We start from the raw sequence: 22,039 nt of genomic DNA, 5'->3' as shown, positions 1-22,039 counted from the left end.
CTTTCACCTTAAGGAAATAAACAAAGGAGATGTAAGTTCTCTGCAGATGAAGCGACCACTCATTTGACTCAACATAAAGGCTTTCTACGGGGCTGGTGCGAAAAGCACCCGTAGAAAGGCGGATGCCCAAATGGTGCACGGGGTCCAGCATCTTCAAAGCACTTTGAGTCGCAGATTGATAAACAATGGCCCCATAATCTAAGCGGGTGCGAATGAGGCTTCGATACAGGGTCATGAGACATTGCCTGTCACTACCCCACGTAGTACGTGACAACACTTTTAAAACATTCATGGCTTTTAAACATTTTGTTTTTAGATACTTGATGTGCGGTACGAAGGTCAACTTGTTGTCCAAGATTAATCCTAAGAATTTATGCTCCGCATTGACAGACAGACGTTGACCGTTCAATTCAATGTCAGGTTTTGAGTGCATGCCTCTCTTTCGGGAGAACAAGACACACGTGCTCTTTTGTGGGTTCAGTCGGAATCCGTTTTCCTCTGCCCATTTGGAGACCTTGTTTAAACCTAACTGAACCTGTCGCTCGCACATTACCAGGTTGCAAGATCTAAAGCCAAGCTGGACGTCGTCGACATATGTACAATAAAACATATTGCGAGGGATGGACAAGTGCAAGGAATTCATCTTGATGAGAAAAAGTGTGCAGCTAAGTACACCACCTTGTGGCACGCCTGTTTCCTGGACGAATGTTTGGGAAAGAGCCGTGCCCACTCGGACACGGAATGTCCGGTTTGACAGGTAACTTTCGATTATTTGAAACATTCTTCCGCGCACGCCAAGGTGGGACAGGTCTCTTAGAATTCCGAAACGCCATGTTGTATCATAAGCCTTTTCGATATCGAGGAACACAGAGAGAAAATATTGTTTATGAACGAAGGCGTCTCTGATCTGTGCCTCGATACGAACAAGGTGGTCTGTGGTGGATCTACTTTCTCGAAACCCGCACTGAAATGGGTCGAGCAAATTGTTTGTTTCGAGGAAATGTACAAGTCTGCAGTTTATCATTTTTTCGAAGATTTTGCACAAGCAGCTTGTGAGTGCAATAGGCCTATAACTCGAAGGTAAAGAAGGGTCCTTGCCCTCTTTCAAAATGGGAATTATAATAGCCTCTTTCCAGGAGTTAGGGATAGTGCCAGAAAACCAGATAGCATTGTACAAACAAAGTAAGGTTTTTCGTGTTTCGATCGGTAGGTTTTTTAACATTTCATATACGACACGGTCAGAACCTGGGGCAGAAGTACTGCAGGAGTTTAGAGACATTCGCAGCTCAGCTAGACTGAACGCTTGATTATATGCCTCGTATCTAGTGCATTTGTGTTCGAGTTTCTGCTTTTCTATTCTTGTTCTGTATTTTTGGAAAGTGTCAGTATAGTGGGACGAGCTGGATACCCGTTCAAAATGTGCCCCGAGGAAGTTTGCCTGATCTTCCAAGGTATTACCTTGAGTGTTTACGAGTGGAAGTGCGTGTACTTGTTTCCCTGCTATCCTACCGACCATGTTCCAGACTTTGGCCTCTTGTGTGTAAGAATTGATCCCTGACAAAAACTTCTGCCAGCTTTCTCTTCTGGCCTGCCGACGCGTTCTCCTGCCTTGAGACTTTATTTTCTTGAAGGTTTCAAGATTTTCGGCTGTCGGTGAGTTCCGAAGCAGCCTCCAAGCTCTGTTTTGCTGTTTGCGCGCGTTTCGGCATTCAGAGTTCCACCATGGCACACATCGTTTTCCAGGGTGTCCATTTGTTTGTGGGATGCATTTTGTTGCAGCATCAATCAAAAACGCTGTGAAGTATTTCACAGCAACATCAATGTTCAAAGCACAGATGTCATTCCAACCTAGACAAGCGATAGTATGAAACTGTTCCCAGTCGGCTCTGTTTATGAGCCACCTGGGAACACGCGGTGGACACCCAGTCACTGCCGTTGTGCTCAAAACTACGGGGAAGTGGTCACTTCCGTACAGATTAATGACAACTTTCCACTGGAGTAGAGGCACAAGAGATGGAGATACTATGCTCAGGTCTATGGAGGAGTAGGTGTTATTAGCGAGGTTATAATAGGTTGGTTCTTTTCGATTCAGCAGACACGCGCTCGACGAGAGAAGGAACTGTTCGATCAGTCGACCTCGCGCGTCATACCGAGAATCACCCCATAGCCTGCTATGCGCATTGAAGTCTCCAAGGAGAACATAGGGCTCCGGAAGTTCATCAATTAAAGAGTATAAATCTTGTTTTTGCAGCTGATAGCTAGGAGGAATGTAAATACTGCAGATTGTGATCAGTTTATTGAAAAGAACCGCTCGAACAGCCACTGCCTCAAGGGATGTTTGGAGTTGTAAGTGTGTGCATGCAATTCCTTGATTTACTATGATGGCAACACCTCCGGATGATGTCATGGCATCATCTCGGTCCTTTCGAAAAATAACGTATTTACGAAGAAAATTTGTGTGTTTTGAATTTAGGTGTGTTTCTTGTACACACAGCACTTTTGGTGAGTGTTCGTGTAGGAGTTCTTGGATGTCGTCAAGGTTTCTGATAAGGCCCCTGACGTTCCATTGTATAATTTGAGTGTTCATGGTGAATGTGAAATAGTGCTGTGTGTACGAAAAGCGAGTGGCTGCTTAGACGGGGAGTTAGAGTTCACTTAACAGGGCCATCACCAGGCCCTGTTATTTGCTTTTTTGTTTTCTTGGCGCGCTCCAAGGAGCCACGCCGCTCTTTCGGCACCAAGGGTGCCGATGTATCCATTGCCTCCTCGGAGGCACTGGATGCCCGCACATGCGGGCTGTTAGTTCGAATTTTGGGCCTCGCCTGGTGAGGGGAGGCCTTGAGACCCGAAGACTCTGGAGTCTCCGGTCTCTGTTTGGGAGTAGACGGTGTAGCCTGGGCTACAGCCGCCTTGGGGGCAGGTGCCACAGCCGACGGCTTGCTCTGCGCAGGCCGAAGGGGTGGCGAGGGCTGGTGCGGCGTTGCCCCCTGACCGGCCGCATCAGCATATGTTGCGCCGTAAAATGGCGACACTCTTCGTCTTGCTTCTTTGAATGTTATGTTTTCTTTGACTTTAAGAGTGATGATTTCTTTTTCTTTCTTCCAGTTAGGACACGAACGCGAATACGCGGCGTGTTCCCCGTCACAATTCACGCAGTGAGGCGTGGTAACACAGTTATCAGATGGGTGGCCGCGGCCACCACATCTTGCACAAGTTTCCTGACCCCGGCAGTTCTGGGAACCATGACCAAATCGTTGACATTTATAACACCGTCTCGGATTGGGAATGTAGGGACGGACAGAGAGTTTGATGTGGCCTGTGTCTATAGATGAAGGCAGTGTGCTAGATGCAAAAGTGAGTATTATATGTTTGGTAGGTATTTCTTTGTTGTCGCGTCTGATGACGATTCGTTTCACATCTGTGACATTTTGCTCTTTCCACCCTTCAAGCAGTTCCTGTTCAGACATTTCAAGAAGGTCTGCTTCTGAAACAACTCCGCGTGAGGTGTTCATTGATCTATGAGGTGAAACAGATACTGGGATATTGCCAAATGCTTTGAGACTGCCAAGTTTTTCATAGTGGTGTTTTTCTGGCAGCTCAAGGAGAAGGTCTCCGCAAGCCATCTTTGTAACCTTGTATCCTTGGCCAAAGAGCTCAGTCAGAGATTTAGCAACAAGAAATGGAGATATGGCTCTGGCTTGTTTTGTTGGCTTTTCGCTGTGTACTACATGGAATTTCGGAAAGCATTGTCTGGGTTGGTTGAAAAGTAATATTTCATCGGTGCGTCCCCTTTTAAGCGGAAGTCGATCTAGGAGATGGGGAAATGCAGGTGTTCCCATAGTAGTGTACTTTTTTTCGGCAGCAATGGCGACCACCCACCATGGAGTCCAACCAGGGGACGCTGAAGCACTTAATAGCATAAGGCTGCAGACGCCAGCCGTACATTGCCACTATAACCAAATATAACTACTCGAGGTTGAGTAATTACACAAGGTTAACCCTTGCCGCCAGGAAAAATCGGAAGTAAATGGAAGAGAGAAGAAGACAGGATAGATTTAAAGACGAGAAAAGACTAAGATGTAGGAAGAGAGAGATAGGAAAAGGCGACTGCCGATTTCCCCTGGGTGGGTCAGCCCAGGGGTGCCGTCTACGTGAAGCCGGGGCCAAAGGGGTGTGTTGCCTCTGCCGGGGGGCCTTAAAGGTCCAATCACCCAGCGTCGGCTCAACCCCCAGGATCCCCTTTTCCCCGGACACGGCAAAGCCACGCACGGCTAGGCGTGGGAGGGAGTAGAAACTCCCCCGTTAGCTCGGGTCCGTGGTGTCGCTACACACCAAACGCCTACTTGAGCAGGCGCCCCTGCGGGGGCCATAGTAATTACTGATTTGATTGATTGATTATTTGATTGATTGATTGATTGATCATGTAGTTGATTGATTGATTGATTGTTATTTATTGATTTGATTTTTATCCGTGATGGTGTCGGCGGAAAACTATCACAGTATAATAAAAAGGAGTGGGACTTCCGATAGCATCGAGTAATTTTCATCATCGTATTACCTGGAAGCACCTAGCTCATAACCTTACGGGACTAACGACGCTCTAAAGATAACAACACAAATTATCGTTAAAAACCCCAACGTCGTCAACGTGATAAAAGTGCCCTCATTCCACACTCTGCACTATAAAATTGAAGATGATGTTTACCCATACAAATTGATTATAAATTATACAACACTTTCACAAAGAGCTATTAACAAAGTACCAGCTTGAATACTGTCTATACCCGCTGCTATATTTCAGCTTGTAGGTATAAAATATCTCGAAGGCTCTATCTCTCTGTTTCCGGGTGCGAGCTCACTTTATTTTAAGATATTTTTTGACAGTAAGATCTAATCACAATGTTTCTTTGTTAAGGTTCGAGCATATTCATTTCAAATAAAATGTATCGTTCTTGGGCGGTTTTGAAACTTCTTTCCTTACTCCTCGGAAACTATTTGATTAGTATGCGTACTCGATTCGATGGTATCACTGTTCTAGTCGTATTCGATTTGGATATAAAATTTACTATTCGTCCACGACTAGAGCTTCGTCGTTCCGTCCACCGTTGGCCAACTGCCTCACAAGCGAAAATCCTAGCTTTCAGAGGACACGAATAGTTTGTGATACCTTTTCATGAATAAAATACAGTCGTATGTCGTTATAACGAACACCAATATAATTAATTACTGGTTAAAGTCGATTAGATAAAAACTTTGGATGCTTCATTTCAGTTACGTATGTCCTTTATATAACAACGACAACATGACAGCCACCGCAGTACTAGCTCAAGTGACAAAATAATTGATTCCTGCGTGGCTCGAAACTCAAAAGAGAACCCACAAAAACAAATAAACTCACGTTTTCAAAAACAAAGAAACTTCTCAAACTCACGTTTTGTTTTTTTACGTGGTTCAGACAGTAGAAATTAGGTTAAATTTAGACTAATGCACTTTTCGCAATGTAGTTTCACCTTCTTATTTTCCGGTCTTTTAGATTGAAATTCTGCTAGGATACAGGTAAGTACTAGCTTTCTTATATGTTTCAAGCCTAGAGTGAATTTTTCTCACTATTGTTAGAAAGATTATTGGACATATTTAACTTATGGTCGAAATACCAATACGTTACAACAAATTTTGATTGTATTGTTATCATTAAACTGTCATCAACTAAATCCTTCGTTAATTACGTGCCGGAAGCGGCCACAATGAGAACGCGAGAGGACGTGTCGGGGTTAAGAAGCCTTGCAAAGAACAGAGCCAACATTACGTAGATAATTAGCGAGAAAATACCCGTTAATTGATGCCTAATTATAGTGTTCATACTCGGGGTCGTCGTAGGAAGCCTCGAGCAGCACCCTCATGCTTTTAAATACCGCAATGAATTAATAAACTTGCAATCGACTTTATTGGCAGTCGCCGGCGGTGTATACCTTATGGCACGGTTTTAGCCGCCTGCACTTCACCCACTGCGGGCTAAGCTGTACCTGTTGAAATCGCAACTTTTGTAAAAAGAGGGCCGCGACTCTCGTTGACAGACAAGGGCTCTTATTGCAAAATCAGACTAGGTCGCCGGTTCGATTCCGACGACGGGAGTCACATTTCGGTGGAGCTGAAATGGTAGATTGTGCGCTCTGGACTGTGGTGTACGGTGAGATGTCAGAGCTCGTTAAAGAACACAAGTCTGACTCCTCCACTATGGCGTCCTTCTTAATCACAGTGTCGTTTTTGGAGGCAGAAGCCCAGCTGGTACTATATATTATAACGTCATACTACCTACTTTGCTCCTGACGCCTGAGCATGCGTCACTTTTATGAGAAATTGAGGTGGTTAAAGGCAGACATGGCACTTAAAAAGTTAAGTTTTATTCTAGATCGGTTTGGATGAAACTTCCCAGGTTTATGTATATTTGCGTTCATTTGTAATTTACGATTATAGTTAAAGCTTAAAGCAGCGCAAAATAGACGGGACGACACAAGAAACGAACAGGACAACCGCTCGTGCTTCTTAGGGGCGATGCTCCTTATAGCGGCACCCCTTCGTTTCTCGTAGTCATAGTAGTAGTCGTAGTGCGTAACCAGTCTTACATTTTGACTTCCAAGGTGGTGCCGGTGAGAGATTTCTTCTGTGCGTTGTTGAACAATGAAAAATTCGCAGTGTGCGCGTTAAGTAAAAGCCGAATTCTCCTGTCTCTCATTCCCCTTTAGCAGCCATTGGCATGTTCATTGAGCACTATCTGACAAGAAAGGGTTGCTACGCTATACTCGCTGGGCATAACCTCCTTGGTTTTAGAAAGGTTTAGCGAACGTTGGGCCGCAGTGCCATGAATACAGTGAACTAGTATATACCATGAACTCGAGGTGTTTAGAGGTGGGAAGTATACACGAAGCGCAAGCCGTAAGACAGTGTGCGTGTGCCACCTCTCGTTTAGTCCTTGGAATGTCCGCTGGGTGGTGGTGCATATGCGGAATATATGATGAAAAGATGCGAGATGGTGGTACTTGGAGTGTTAAATCGATGGACGAAGGGCAAACAGACAGATGCATTGACGGACTCACGGATGGCTGCACCGACGGATGGACGCATGGACGAACGCAGGGACGGACGCACAGACGCACGCGCGCACTCACGAACAGACGCACAGACGGACGGGTGAATGGACGCACGGATGGTCACACAGGCGGACGCATGGACGGACTGAAGCAAGATCGAATGGACGGACTGATGCTTCGCCCCACTCTCCATCGTTCACTCCGTAGATATGCTGCCATTTTGTTGTTGTTTATTTCGTCACTTTAGCGTGGTTGTGCCTTTTACGATAAGTGACCAACTACTCCTGTGAAAGACACTTCCGGGATGGAATGTTTTTTTTTTTGCTTTATCTTATTTCTGAGCTATCACAAACAGCTACGTCTTCATTCAGGTCATAAAAAGTAAGTTGCTAACTAACCACAGTGTGCCCAGAAATCAGCAACTCTCAGACATTATTGGGAATGTTTGTAGTGTACAGTAAAGTATAAATCACTGCTGTAGGTCATTTTCTAACGAAGTTACGCAATGTATACTAAAAAAAATCTCGATTTACTCATCAAAGTGATATGACAAACTTTTCCTTACGACTTATCACATGTGTTTTTCTAACTCGAAAATAAAAACCTTTGTTAGTAGTGGTGGTATCGCTGCGCCCTTACAGAAGGTACATAGAAAATTGCTCGGTATTCGGCCTCAGCCTAAAAGACAATAAGCAGGTTATGATTTTTTCAAGTGGTAGAAGTTTAATGCATACAGCTACGGCAAGTACGTGTGCTATTATGCCAGGAGAATAAAGGGATAGTCAGCGAAAAACGTATTTCTGTGTCAATTTTTCCTCGAAAGTGTCACGTCCCCGTTTATGAAAGGACGATAGGGAACTAGAGAGAATATTTTTAGATTCTTGGGGGCCAACCATGGGCCCGGCCGCTATGGTGGTGCGGTCTCCTCGAGAGACAGGCCACGCAACGGAATATATAGACGAACGTTGCTCACTCTCTCCTCTGATGTACGCCTGCGAGGCATTGGCACATACCTATCCTCTTATTTTTTTTCTCTGTAGAATCTGCGCAGTTAACCTTGGAGCACTGAGCCAATGGTCGTTAATTATCCGTGTTATGTTAATTCGAAGGCATCGCCGCAGCCGATCCGTTCCGAATGTCGTGTCTGTCCGGGGAGCTCTGTAATCACTATTGCTCGCCCGCACGCAACTAAGTTTACGCGACACTGGAAGCAATCGCCCTCACCGCCCGGAGCACACAGTGCGTCTTGTAGGCTTCGAGCAGTAAAGTACAAGAAAGGCAAGAGGATGAAAAAGTGAACGGGACAAAAGCCCGAAACTGAAAGTGAAAATGAACGACCGACGAGGAAGCGGAGAGTAGCCGCAAAGATGACCGCCGGCACGCGACAAAAAGATCAAAAAGAAAAAAAAATACCGGCCTTCTCACGTCTTCTTGCGGAGAAATTGGCACTCCGCGCACAAGCCCACAACCAACTCTTGCGACTACCGGGCGTGGCTACGGCGTGTAGCGGGACTAAGCTGCGGTGTTGACGCGCAGCCCCTTCAAGGCAGGGTGCGGGTGCGATTCCCTCATCTATTATTTCGGACGGCCGTTTTTTCTCCTCACTCCTGCTCTTACTCCCCTCAAGGTTTCGCGTTATTATCCCCCCTGATCCTCTCCGTCACCAAGCTTTATTTTTTTCTTTCTTTTCACGACTGGGTGCGTCTCGCATGCCGGTGAAGAACGCGGCCTTGGTTTTCGGAGGCGTGAGGGGAGAAAAGTGAGAGTTTGTCGCAACCGCTGGCACTGAAACGAAGGAACGGGGACGGCAGCGAAAGCAGATAGGTGCGCCGAAACAGAAACGAGGGGACGCAGGAGTAAGGACTTTCGAGCCGCAAGGAGACAGCGGCGTTGCGAGCGTGGACGTCGTTTTATGTACTCGCTGTTTAACGTGCAGTGTGCTTACGCGCCTTTCCTGACCCCGCTTTGTGCGCCCTCAATGCTCACGACCTCATTACCACTTCGCAGTGTCTGTGTGTCGAGGAGCGAAAACTGGCGTTATATTGTCTCATAAGTAAACGTGTTCTATTGGTACCTAAGTGTAATATTTCTGGAATTTGATTAACTTTTTACGTTACAGCTACGCACTTCCCAGGAAACCATGGGTAGCCAGTGCCATCATCTGTTCAAGAGGATGGAAATTCAAAATTATTGTGCAGCACGAGGCCGATCGAGTCTGACATAGAGCTTTGTATGGGCACTCTGGCGGAGTTTTTACGCGATATTAAGCAACTTTCTGCGGCATAGAAAGGCACCTAAGGATCAACATGAACTGAAATTAATCCAACAGTGTCTATAAAAAAGAAAACATCATTTTGCGCGCTTTCACTCAGTAAATTATGGACAACTGGGTAAGTTTGTATTAATTAGAGAACACTTTCATATTCCTATGTAATCTTCCCATACTTCTATGTTTGTTCTGTACGGGCTCAAAACTGGCCTTAATAATTTCCTCGCAGAGTATCCACAACGACAAAAATATTCCCACTGCAAATGCATAATTTTTTTTTGTGTGTGTGAGTGTTATCGGTTTCTGAAGGCAGGCGCATCTATGACAAAAAACCGCGAGGCCTGCGCGCAACACACTCCAGCCACAGGGAAAGCAGGAGGAGCGGTCTTTCAGAGCCTTTCTTTTAAAACACAATTTTAGTAACTGCTACAAAAACACTTTCAGCGTACCCAATACGCGAAGAGTCATCATTATCCTGCGTAATAGGGAGGCACTCACTATGCCATTCTTTATAATTTTCGGAGAAGCGTGGTACCCGCTAGACTGTTGCAAGGAACTACGTTCAATATTTTTATGCTGTGCCTTTCGAAGATGAAGAATTACTCCCGATGCTTCTATAACGAGCTGCAGCATTCGACCATTCACTCGTTACGCAATTCGCATTCTGTGACATCTGGCCGCTCCTTAGCTGTTTCGAAGCGCTTTATTACACACGTTATGCGGTTCCTTTCCCGACATGAAGCCTGCCGAGGGTCGGTTTTCCAAGGCGTTCGAAGCACCGGCGTTGTACAGTGATAGGATACTCAGCTAGCACAAAGGGAACCCGGGTTCGAATCCCATTTTGTCCTTTGTGTTCTTATTTACATAGCGTCTTTTTTTGTTTTGCGCGTTAGTAGTTATACGGACACTGGTGGCGGTGGCCGACAACTACGGCGTGCGTAACCCTTGTTGTGATCTCACACAGCATTCGGTGTAATACATTGAGCAAACAAGGTATGGGTATCCACGTTTGTCGAGGCCCACGTCGTATATTTTTACGGGACAATGGACTAAGAAAACCACTCAGCTGACTCAATGTCTTTTTTTATTCCCTTTAGCCAGCTAAAGCATACCAAGGTCACTCGCTTTTGTCCTCTAAGAAACCTCATTAAACGTGACTCACATTCAGTGGTTCGCTTGTCATTAATTCAGTTGCGTCCGTGTTACTTCAAGCATTCTGTCTATAGAAGCATACAAAGTAGAGAACGAGATGAGGGAAACGTCTGCACATTATGCTTTTTTGTCTAGTAACCTCGTTTCTCCGTCTGGCACCAAATCAACGAAACCAGCGATTTTTTTTTTCGGGCAGCCCACTCCTTCAAATCGAATTGAGCGTAGTTCTTACAGCTATACAGAACAGAAGAACGGTGGGAAAAAGCTGTGTATGGAAGAGCTTGACTAATTCACAACCTCCCTCTCCCCTTCTCCAACATCGGCACACAAAAAAAAAGAAAACGTCGCAGTGGTCTAAACATAGCAATGTGACACATCCGAAGCACTGTGCTGCAACAGGAGTACAAATTTTGATTCATTTACATATAAGTATAGCATATTAAAGACAAATCTAACTTCTACCTCATTTGACTCTGTCAGATTCAACCAAGTGAGTCCAACAGACAGTAAGTAATTAATGAATAAGTGCTAAGTAATTGTTGTGATTACCGTTTTCAATATTGATTGTTTTCTTTTAAATGTAGTGTAGTAATTATGACGTGAATTCAGCAACTTGCAGCCGGCGGGCCAGTATAATTTGCCGGCCTCGGCACGACGTCAGCATCATCCCCTTATCTTCTTGTCATCTGTTATCTGAAAGCTAACATTGCTAGTTTGACCTTAAATGAATTTTCGCTGGTAACTTTTGTTTGTAAATTGCAACTTTGTTCCATGTGGGCACAAGATAGGCGTCTTTCCTATATTTCTACTCTAATTTTTTTTAGATATTGCTCAATTTGCAGAAAGTTTACTCCTTGCGTGCAGCCCCTCTTCTACACTGATGACCGGCTGAGTCGGCTACAAGCAACTCGGCCTTCCGAATCAAAAACTTTCTGAACTGTGACGTAAATTGAAGTAAATAAAAGTCGACGAAAAACGCCATTTCCATCGGTTGAATTCAAGCTCATCATCTCAGAATTACGCATTTAGTGCTTTGCCAATCGAGCTGCAATGGAAGGTGCTTTCCCACCCTCTTCGTTGGTTATTCTTGTACCTTCGATCCCTGAGAATATTAGCCAATGCCGCTCGTAGGCAAGGCGGAGTCTGTGGAGCACATGTTCGGCGACGTTCTTTACCAAGTCGTTCTTTGTATCTCGTGTCACTGAGATATATTATCACCATGAATGGTTATGCGCCACAAAAAAAGGTGAAATGCCACTGCTGAACACTCGTCCACTCAACATGAAGATGGCGACAATTAGACAAACAAAACGCTGTGAAGCCTTTGAGCCACGATCGGAGCATCGCAGTCTTCGTCAAAGTCGAATACCGCGAGTGGATACCTGAGAACGATAAGGCAGAGACGGAAACCAAACTTGCTACAACCTGGCTACAGCCGAGTTCAGCATCATTTCAGCCAATTTTAAGCCAAGTTCTACCTTGATAAAGCAATAAAGGGGCATGAGAGCATCCAATTGTGCTTTGTCTCCAGCTTAGCGCCGCTTTGCTCAAGCGATGAGCTTTTTCTCTTATTTTATTTAACGTGGAGGTGCCCTCTGACAGAAAGAGTGCTCCACACTCGCCACATCTCGCAACATTTCACTCTCGCTGCATCATTACTCCCTACGCAAATTCAAACGAGTGTTACGGGTGGAGTATCCACACGCATATCTTGGGAAGGCCGGATTGTATGCTAATCGCTTTCGTGCTCAGTTCACCTTGGATGAAAATGATCTTAATACATTCCGCCGGATGTACGCAAACCCCGGTGTTTAGGCACCCAAGTTGATTCCCTAGATCCGCTTCTTTTATAGCAAATGAAGGGGAGATAACAGCCGCAAAAACGAAATGAAACAATGAGCATAGAGACACCGGGGAGATGCATGACGCATCGCAAATGAGCGGCAGGCCTTCCTTTGGCACCAGTTCATATCGACGCAGCTGAAAAAACAACGAAGGCGCGGCCTTCTCGATGGTTTGAACAGATGCGGGCGAAGGCAAACATTGCAACATCGAAGACTTGCAAACCAGCAACGAAATGGCACGTGTTCCATTCAGGCTGCGGTTCCTCATGTTCGTAGCGCACCGCTTTACAAGCACCGAACCGTCCACACCTCTTGTGTGTGCCCTTCAAAACTGGTGCTCTACCCTGAACGACAGGCTAGCGGCCGAGGTTGCGTCGGACGCAATAAATTTAGCACAGTACATGCGGGACTCAAAGCTGACGCGGAGGTATTTTTTCTTTCTTTTTTTTCGAATTCTCTTTCCACGAGGACCTTGGACAGGTGCGCGCTCGCTCCGTGTACTCGGTCGTCAACGTTCGTGTTTGCACTTCCCGAGAAGGCCCGTAATTCGACGGGTACAAAAGACAAATACGTAGAAAGCTCATCTAAATTGGCTTCACTATAGGGCTTGGCTTGGCTTTTGTAGCGCTTTGGTATTGTTTTCGTCGAACGTTTAAGTCTCTCAAGGTCACTGTCAAGGGGCCTCATCAGCAAGTCGAAAGGGAAAGGCGCGACGCAGATTTAGTCGTCAACTTGCGGTGTCTTTGGCAGTGGCGATGGAATCTAGAAAGCATGTGACAAAAACGGTGTCTTTTGACGTTTGTCTAACCATGGTATATTGCCTGCACCTGCACACTGGGATCCATCATATGAAAGGCGGGGTGGGGAAAGTAGTTTGTTTTTCAGGTAAACTATGACAGCAGTGGCGCACGTATACTTCTTTAGGGGGGGGGGGGATGACGCCATTGGACGGGGAGGGAATCGCAAAAACAGTATGATCACAAAGGCGAAGCAAATCTATCATCTGGCTACCACAGTTGCGGAGATAAAAGAAATCTGCATCGTTCTTAATCAACTCAGACGAGAGCTGTCTGACTATTCGGTGTGAACTATGTGCATTTTATGGAGACAACGCTTGCCTTGCAGGACCAATAAACCGACACCTAAATCATGTTTAAAGTCAATTGGTGACAAACTTGTTCTCGCCATCAACAAGCGCAGCGATTGCAAAGAAAAAATTAAGAACAGGCATGAACCAAACAAAGCCATTGCGTGGGTTTTTTGCAAAGCGAGCTTTGTCTAACCTTCGGGCCACCGTAGAGTATGCCACGGTGCTTAATTCCCAAACACTGGACCAACTAGCTAAGCAGTAAATCTTATTGTGTCCCTATTATCCCCGCATCAATGCTTTTCCATGTGACATTCGTCATGATAGTGCCACAGCTGGCCCGATATTTATTATGTCGTAAACTAGAGCTACGTGAGAGGAAACACTGTAAAGTTGCGGAAACAACACTGCATGATCAGACGTTGTTATGCAGAACAAATCAGTTTTGTGGTGGGGTGTAGGGCGATTCGTATGCAAAGAAAACTCATGGCCTGACGGTGTCAATCAAACTATCAATGTAATTTAACAGTTCTTCGAGGTTAGGAGACTTTGTAAGTGTTCCAAAGCAACGCTTTATGATCAGAGCTGTTATGCAGGACAAATTAGTTTCTTAGCTAAGTGTAGGATGAATCACATGTAAAGCAAAACCATGGCCTGATGCTGTCAGTCAAACTACCAATTTAGTGTAAGAGTTCTGTGTGGTTCAATGAACAACATCTCCAACAACTTGGTTCTATGGTGGTCACTCTTGGATAGAAGCGATTCACGCGTAGTCCGGCAACCCTGTATTTGATATTTCCTATCAATTCATCCTCGATATACGACCTGCTACCCTTCTCATTAGCTCACACATTAGCTCACACATTAGCTCACGCAATCGGATGAAAATAGGGAACAGGGTGAGAGTAAATGCAGGAATGTTAACCAGCCCCGAATAACTTGCATGCTACCCTATACTGGAGAAATGGATGGGGCTGTTTAGAATATGCATGAGTAAATTGAGATAAACAGTAGGAAGAGTACACACAACGTCATAGTCCTAGCACTCACGACATTTTACAAGTGTGTTGTATACAAGAATTCTAGCAAAAAATTCGCCACTTCATTCCGCGACATCTGCTAAGGGCGACGTTCTAAAATATTTGCTGCTGACACCGAGATAAAGCGGTCTACAAGTGACTGTCTCTGTGCACTGTAGCGAGGACAGTGACGGAATATGTGTTGCGTTTCCTCTTCGCTACTCGTGTGTCAAGGACCGTTACCTACCGGGAAAGGCTACAGCAACTTAGGTGCCTGTGTCGCCCGTTTCTCTGCAGTTTTGACCATGCCTGTATGCCTGACTTATTTTCCCCTGCTAAATGAATAATGTTGTGTGCGTGCGTATTCTCACCTGAATGTGCATGATCATGTCGGCGACGAGGGCGCCCACCATTCGTGCGTTGGCCACCGCCTGGGTGTACGGGGGCTGCGCAGCCTGCGACCAGTCGACCACGATCACGTTGTAGTTGTCCTTGGTCAGCAGCTCCGTGGACATGTCCTGCAAATCAGAATATAGGATGGCATTGAGCGGAAATTGTGTGCAATTCGCCAGGCCTGTGTGGAAGACTCAGCACAGTCACAGCGAAAGCTGGAAGAAGGAAATTTATGGAGCTTTTTCTGGACATTCCTGAGGCTACTAATGTAAACACACATGCAAAGTACCTATACTACGCCATAAATTGTATTTTCTTCAGTTGGAAAGCACCCACTACACCACTGTACGCAATTCAGTCTAAAAAAAATTAGTATTTAGGGAGCGTTTCTACTACACAATAAGTATTGTAATCTACCTCGAGTACTTTCCTCGCGTTATCCCCACGGTTCAAGTAGATCGTGGTCGCGCAGAGCGCGTTATCAGTGTGACATAGCATTCTCGACATGAAAGTGGACAGTGCCAGGTTTTTAGGAAAAGAAACGCGAGCAAGTCAGATGACGATAATTGTTGTGTAGCGTAAAGAGTACCCAAATACCCGATTTTTTAGCCTTGTACGGACTCAAAATTTCCGGAGCCCTCCACTACGGTGTCTCTCATAATCAAATGGTGCTTTTGGGACGTTAAACCCCACAAATCAATCAATCAGCCTTGTACGGACCGGCGAGGTAACCACTTCAACCTTTAAGGCATTATGTGCATTTCGTTGATGCTGTGCCTGACGGCGATAGATCTTTAGAACTGGGCCTTTTTTAAAAAATTCGAAAATTTAAACGACCCACTAGTTGAGTAATTCACACTTTGTAACGCCGCGGTGGTTCGTGCACTCTCCTGCTACGCTGTATTACATATGTTAGCGTGAGAGAGAGGGCTAACCTTAATGAGGTACTCAGGAAAGAAATAATGGAGGCCTTAAGGGTTTCCTTGGCAAACCATACAAGTGCACTTGCAAGGTACCCTCTACCCTATAAATCATCAAAAGTTTTGTGCCGTAGCGTATCATCCTATAAGCCACTATTCACCATTTCCAGAGAAGCGTGATACCTGCCACACCTGTCAGGCATTTTGTGCACTTTTTTGAAGCTGCGACTGATGACAATGTGGAAATATGGATGCTCATGTGTTAATGCGTTGGCACTCACACGTAACGCGATTCGCCTTTCGTTGCGCCTGGTTACACAATACCCGTTGTGTGACGCCTGGTTGTGACTTTACTCTTATACCAAGTTATATTACTTATGATGACGCGTTCCCTTTCCGGCACGGAGGCTATAGAGGCTGTCCTCGGAAAGGAGTTTCAAACAGCAGCAAGGCTTTGTGGAATCACGGTGCAGGAATACTTTAGGTGAGCGAACGCCGGAACCAACCGCTGCCCGATAAATTTCTGCTTCGCAAGGAGCCCGATAGATGCGCTACAAACTTTGCCCTGGCTCTCGCCCCCACCCCCTCCCCTTGGTGGTGTAGAAAATCCCCGTACGCAGGAAAGTAGCGGCGCTCATTTATCGCTGCTACAACACCCTCATCACCCTGTCAACCTCCTCCCTTATCCCCCCTTCTTTCTCAGTGTCACTCTATGCGTGTCGCGTGGTTGTTATCGTGCGATAACCCGGTTTTCTCTGATTTGGAAACCGTCGCCCAAGTGCCGGATGTGCTTTGCGGAATTAGCCAGCAGCCCGCCACGGTTCTCAGTCCAGCGAGTCATCTATTAGCATGTCGCAAACGAGATCATAATTGGTCCTACCACACCAAGCGCTCGTTTCGCGGCGTTCGCTCTCCTGAAGTATTCTTGCACCGTGGGTAGAATACTGGGCTGCCACACTGAGGGCCCCAATTGTAATTCCATTTTATCATCACTTTCTTTTGTCATTTATGTTTAAATAGTGTTAATAATATTTTGCTAGAGTTTACGGACACCGGCAATGGCAGCAAACAACAGCGGCGCCTCGAACAGCTGTTGCTGTGACCTCACCGCAGTTGTCAGTGTGAAACGCAGAAGGTAAGATATGTAGAGAGGTTAACTAAGAGCGTACCCACTACATTACTTCGGTTAACCAATAACGTATTGGCTCTGATAGGAAAACAATAATTCGTTCGGAATCATCCGTGAATTGGTGACCGCGAGTCAAACTAAATCGCAGTTAAACTATGGCAGAAGTTCAGGATGAACGTTGGATGAGCGAAAAATTCTAGTACTCAAGGTGTTGCTAGCCTATGTACCTTCAAGGCAGCAACTTGTCTTTTAGGGGCGAAGCTCCTTACGCCATATGTCGTACGTCCCGTGTCGTCGTAATAGCCAGTTGCATTGCATTGCATGTGAATAAAAACGGTGTTGCAGCATATCCACGGAGTGAATGATGATGAATAGGGTTAACGTCCGTCAGTCTGTCGGGGCTTTTGTGCGTCCGTCCATCTTTCCGTCTAATTCGCCCCACTCGGCATCATTCACCTCGCAGATACGCTGTGATTTTTTTTTGTTTCTTTTACGGCTGCAGCTAAGTTGATGCATTGAAGAGGGCAGAACCTTTTGTCACAATTGAAGTTCCTGCAACCCCCCCCCCCCTGGTTCGAAAGTTTTGCTTTGTTCTAATAAAGTTTGATGAGTATGAGTTTCAATGAGCCCAAATGAGTAGACATTTGGTTAGATTGGGAGTTAAGTTTGACTGCGAAATGTTTGAGTTGGAGATCTGGCGACTCTGGTAGGTCTAATATCGGTCAATCAAAGGCAAAGTTTCTCAGCTTAACGCACATTATTGAGCGGAAGTGAGATCAAGTGAGCATATTCTGGCAATCTTGAGTTAGAGTGAACTTCTGAAATCAAAATCTTGGTGATATTGAGGTTGAATAAGCCACGCTTACTAAATTATTCCTGATTTAGAGTTGCAGCGAGCGCTAAATAAAACACGGAGTTTGATTAGAAGTGTGATTGTGTATCAATGAGCACAATATATTTGTTTCCATTTTTTGATTACCCGGTATATAAAATTAAAGAAATAAAAAGAGAGAGCCAACTAAATAGAGGGAACCAGCATACATGGAAGAAAGTGAACATGATAAGAAAATACAGATATGTAAAGATAAGCGCTTTAGGGTCCCATCCACATTTTTTATTGACTTTGCCACCCACAAAGTACCATGGATGCCACCATGAGGTCTGAATATGTTTATTTGGACATAAGGATGTTGTGGCAGTTGTCCTGTGGAAAGAGGTTTCAATGGTTGCATGATTACATGTGCGTAGAACAGCGATTTTCGTCTAACCCATTACCTTAACTAATTCAGCACTTTGGCGCCAAAAAAATTTATATGACGTTAGAGTGACCATTAAGATGTATGATATCGCAAAGATGGCAGACTAACAGGTAAAATGTTGCTTCAAAGACGAGACTACTTAGATATGAAACGAGAGTCTTGCCATTTTTGCAAGCTATGCTTTCCATAAAACTTTTTCATTATGTGCTATATTATTTTATATTGAGTCCACCGTTGGCAGCCGTTCATGACATACAGCATTGACTCGATTGTAACGTGATTATTATTGTAACGACAAGATCGGCTTTTCATTGCGTCCAAGAAGGAAGAATTCTTATTTGGGTATTTCATTGTAACGCCAGAGTCCACTTTAGGTAGCAATATTATGGGAAAATACTCCGGTTACGTTCGAGTAAGTACGTTAATATGCGTAATGCGCAGGATGAACGCGGAAATTTTCGAGCGTGTGTCTCTTTATTCACTTAGCACACTAAACAACAACGATTCACAATTTAATTCTAGCAATATTCACTATGCCAGATCCACCATAGTTGAAGATTCACCGGATCCCATCATCACGGTGGTGTGAAGGCCTTGAAGTTTTTTTTTCATGAACATATATGCTACCGGGTACCAAAATTTTAAGATCTGTTAGGCCGGCTAAGCGCTGATGGATAGAATTTTAATGAGGCACGGGCATGTACGTCTCGCAGGTGTCCCATCTGACAAGCATTTGATTTATCGACCACCTTTACTGCGGCAAGTGTACCGTCCGCGCCACAAAAGGAGCACGTTCAAAAAATGGACCAGCATAGTAATGTAGTCATTACATTATTCATGCTCCTAAAAAATCTGTGGCTTCCCGACGATGTATTTCTGGCAACCGATATAAAGTGAGCGACAGTACGTGTTCAACATCTACGAACACCTATTACGGTGGCTTACGTGACTAGATGCCGACATCAAATTCACATATTTTCCATGTTAAACCTTTCAGTACACATTTCAACGGCTAACACATTTCAGGAATATCTCGAGCTTAGAAGACTCTTCTGTGCCGCCTGTGGTTTGGCGTTGCCTTCACAAGCGCACACTCCTTTCTAATTGGAATGACCAGCACATCTGCGTGCAAGTACTGAAGCGCGAAGAAGCAATCGCCCATCTTTTGTACAAGTGTACCCATTTCGACGCGCCAAGACAAGAACGTACCGAATCTCTAGATAGACTAAATTATCAGCCTTTGTTGGAAGAAAGGACTTTGGGTCATTGGTAAAAACCATCATCAGCCCAAAAGGCTGTGAAAGCTTTCTTACGTTTTTTTTTTTGTGTGGACAACTGGCCTTAGAGACTTACTTTAGAGCCGTAATATGTTCATTTTTTTCCTCTTTTGCTATTTTTTTGTCTTTTCTCTTTCTCGCTCTACATACCATCTCTTTTCTATCATTTTTTATTCCCGCTACCCTTTTCTACAGCACAGGGTTGACAGCTGGTCAAAGAACTGGCTAACTTTCTTGTCCTTCCGCTTCATTTTTTTCTCCTTCTCCTCAAAGGCTAAGTTGTTCGGTAAAATTATATCTTTTTCATACCGTTCCAAAAGAATATCATAGTAAATTGACATATGGTGCAAAAATTTCAAAAATTCCACAGCTCACTTCTGGGCTACTAATGACGAGGAGGCCAACAGTTAGCCCAATAGACGGGTATGTGACACAGAAATTTGTGTGGCGAATTAGAAAACTGTAATCATCACCAGAAACGGGTGGATGCCATGCAAGTGGGGTCAGTTTCGTTACACACAACTTCGACTAAAAGTTAAGAAGGCAATTATTTGTCAGCTTACCGAACGACTATAACAATCCATAATAGACTCAAGGCACAACTAATCTTTTCGTTTACTTAAAAAAGTCAGTTTAGACATCCCCCCCCCTTCCTTTTTTTCAAACTCTTACTGCCGCACAATAAATGGCCGATCCCCCGTGGTGAGTTGGCCCACTCTCCTTCGGTCCAACCAACCAACGACCCAACCAGTGAAGCGACGGCGGTGAGCCGAAAACCTCCGAGTTCCTACGCACGAGAGAATACGAAGAAACGGGATCGGCAACGTCACCAGCGAGAAGAGCTTGAAGCGACGGAAGACCTACATCAACGACGACGTGCTCGTGTCGCGTCTGCGACTGTCTGCGTTTCAATTCCAACCCAGCGAAGAGATTCTAGCCAAGGACTTGGACGAGAACAGAAGGGGAGACGACACACCGCTGGAAACAGCAGTGTGTCCTCACTTCTCTTGTCCTTGTCCAAGTTGTTGGCTGGAAGCCCTCTCGCTATGTGCGATTGACAAACTGAGGTGAGCACAGTACCAACTCGAAACCCTCTGTGAAACCAACATAGACACAATTCAGCAACGCCTAGTTAAGTCTAGCAGAGACGCAGAAAAAAGCTGGAAACAACCTGCATCTCCTAGTTAAGGCCCAGGAAGAGCCTATAGAAACACGTTGGTTAGTCTTCATAATCGTCCAGTTTTCATAATTATCCAGTCTTCGTAATCGTCCAGTCTTCATAATCGTCACATTTCGATGGAAGTGGAATGGTGGAAGCCCGTGTACTGGGCGATGTCAGTCGACGCTAAAGACCACCACGTGGTTGAAATTTTCAGTGACCTACACATACGGCATCTTTCATAATAATATAGTGATAGTAATCATATCTGAGTGTTAACTCAGATATTGCTATTTTTATAGTATCAAGTGGACTAACGCCACCACGGTTGTCTAGTGGCTAAGGCACTCGGCTGCTGACCCGCAGGTCGCGGGATTGAATTCCTGCTGCGGCGGCTGCACTTTTGATGGAGGCGGAAGTGCTGTAGGCCCGTGTGCTCAGATTTGAGTGCACGTTCAAGAACCCGAGGTGGTCGCAATTAGAGCCTTCCACTACGTCGTCTCTCATGATCCTTCGGTGGTTTTGGGACGTTAAAGCCCACATGTCAGTCTATCTAAAGGGCGAAAATTAACCCTTTTCGTAGGTCGCACCCGAACATACAAAATGCGGCAAGTTGTATAGCGGATGTTAACAGCTGCGGACATGCGCAATATGTCTATGTATGCAAGTCAATTAGGTTAATCGTCTCGTTTTATTCCTGTCGATATTACAACGAAAATTTATGTGGGTTACATCAAGAAAACTATAATGAAATTTTGCCTTGTCATTCAGCAGTCCGATTTTACTAAACGTGAAACAAGACTGTTTGACCGGGCCATGCATCAGTTCCGATGCTATGGTATATCACTCCTTTTTAAATGCGAAGCATTTCTAAGCGAACTTCGGCGAGTTTGACCGTATCTGTCTATCTATCTATCTAGCCGCCTACGACTTTTAGCTCTCCTGGCCGTTTGGATGATGAGATCTATACCCAAATTTGTATGGAATAACATGACTGTATGATGAGCATAAGTGGCTAGTCATAACATTAAAATTATGACATGCATGTAATGAATGTCATGATTTACATATCATGGTCTTGCTGCTCTTGCATTGGTTTCGTTCGCATGACATATCGCGAAACTGGTATGGTATGACATGACTCTATGGTGAACATAAGTGACAAGCCCTCACTTGGAAATCATGACATGCGCGTCTTCTAAGAACATGGCTACATGCCACGCTCGTGGTGCGCTCCCGATCGATTCACTAGCTTCACATATACCACATTTGGTATTATGTGACGTGAACGGATGACGAAGGTATATTACTGATGCAAGCATGATAATCATGATATGCGTGTCATGTAAAAACTTGACTAGATGCCAGGTTCATGATGCGCTCGCAGTTGTTTTGCTGGCTTCACGTACACTAAAGTTGGTATTACGTGACGTGAATTGACGA

At 45.0% G+C, this 22,039-nt stretch overlaps 1 protein-coding gene across 2 annotated transcripts in view; it reads right to left on the bottom strand.

Annotated features, from left to right (window-relative positions):
* Window positions 1–22,039, bottom strand: part of LOC119180573 (pancreatic lipase-related protein 2-like) — a 158,256-nt gene that overhangs the window by 40,887 nt on the left and 95,330 nt on the right. For both annotated transcript variants that reach the window (XM_037431672.2, XM_075875870.1), the window contains exon 3: window positions 14,831–14,977. In XM_037431672.2, coding sequence (XP_037287569.2) covers window positions 14,831–14,977 — 147 coding nt within the window. The remainder of the gene's footprint in view (window positions 1–14,830; window positions 14,978–22,039) is intronic.

This window comes from Rhipicephalus microplus, chromosome 10 (assembly GCF_043290135.1).
Source record: "Rhipicephalus microplus isolate Deutch F79 chromosome 10, USDA_Rmic, whole genome shotgun sequence".
Taxonomy (NCBI): domain Eukaryota; kingdom Metazoa; phylum Arthropoda; class Arachnida; order Ixodida; family Ixodidae; genus Rhipicephalus; species Rhipicephalus microplus.
Note: the sequence above shows the minus strand (reverse complement) of the source record. Positions and strands in the feature narration are given on the sequence as shown.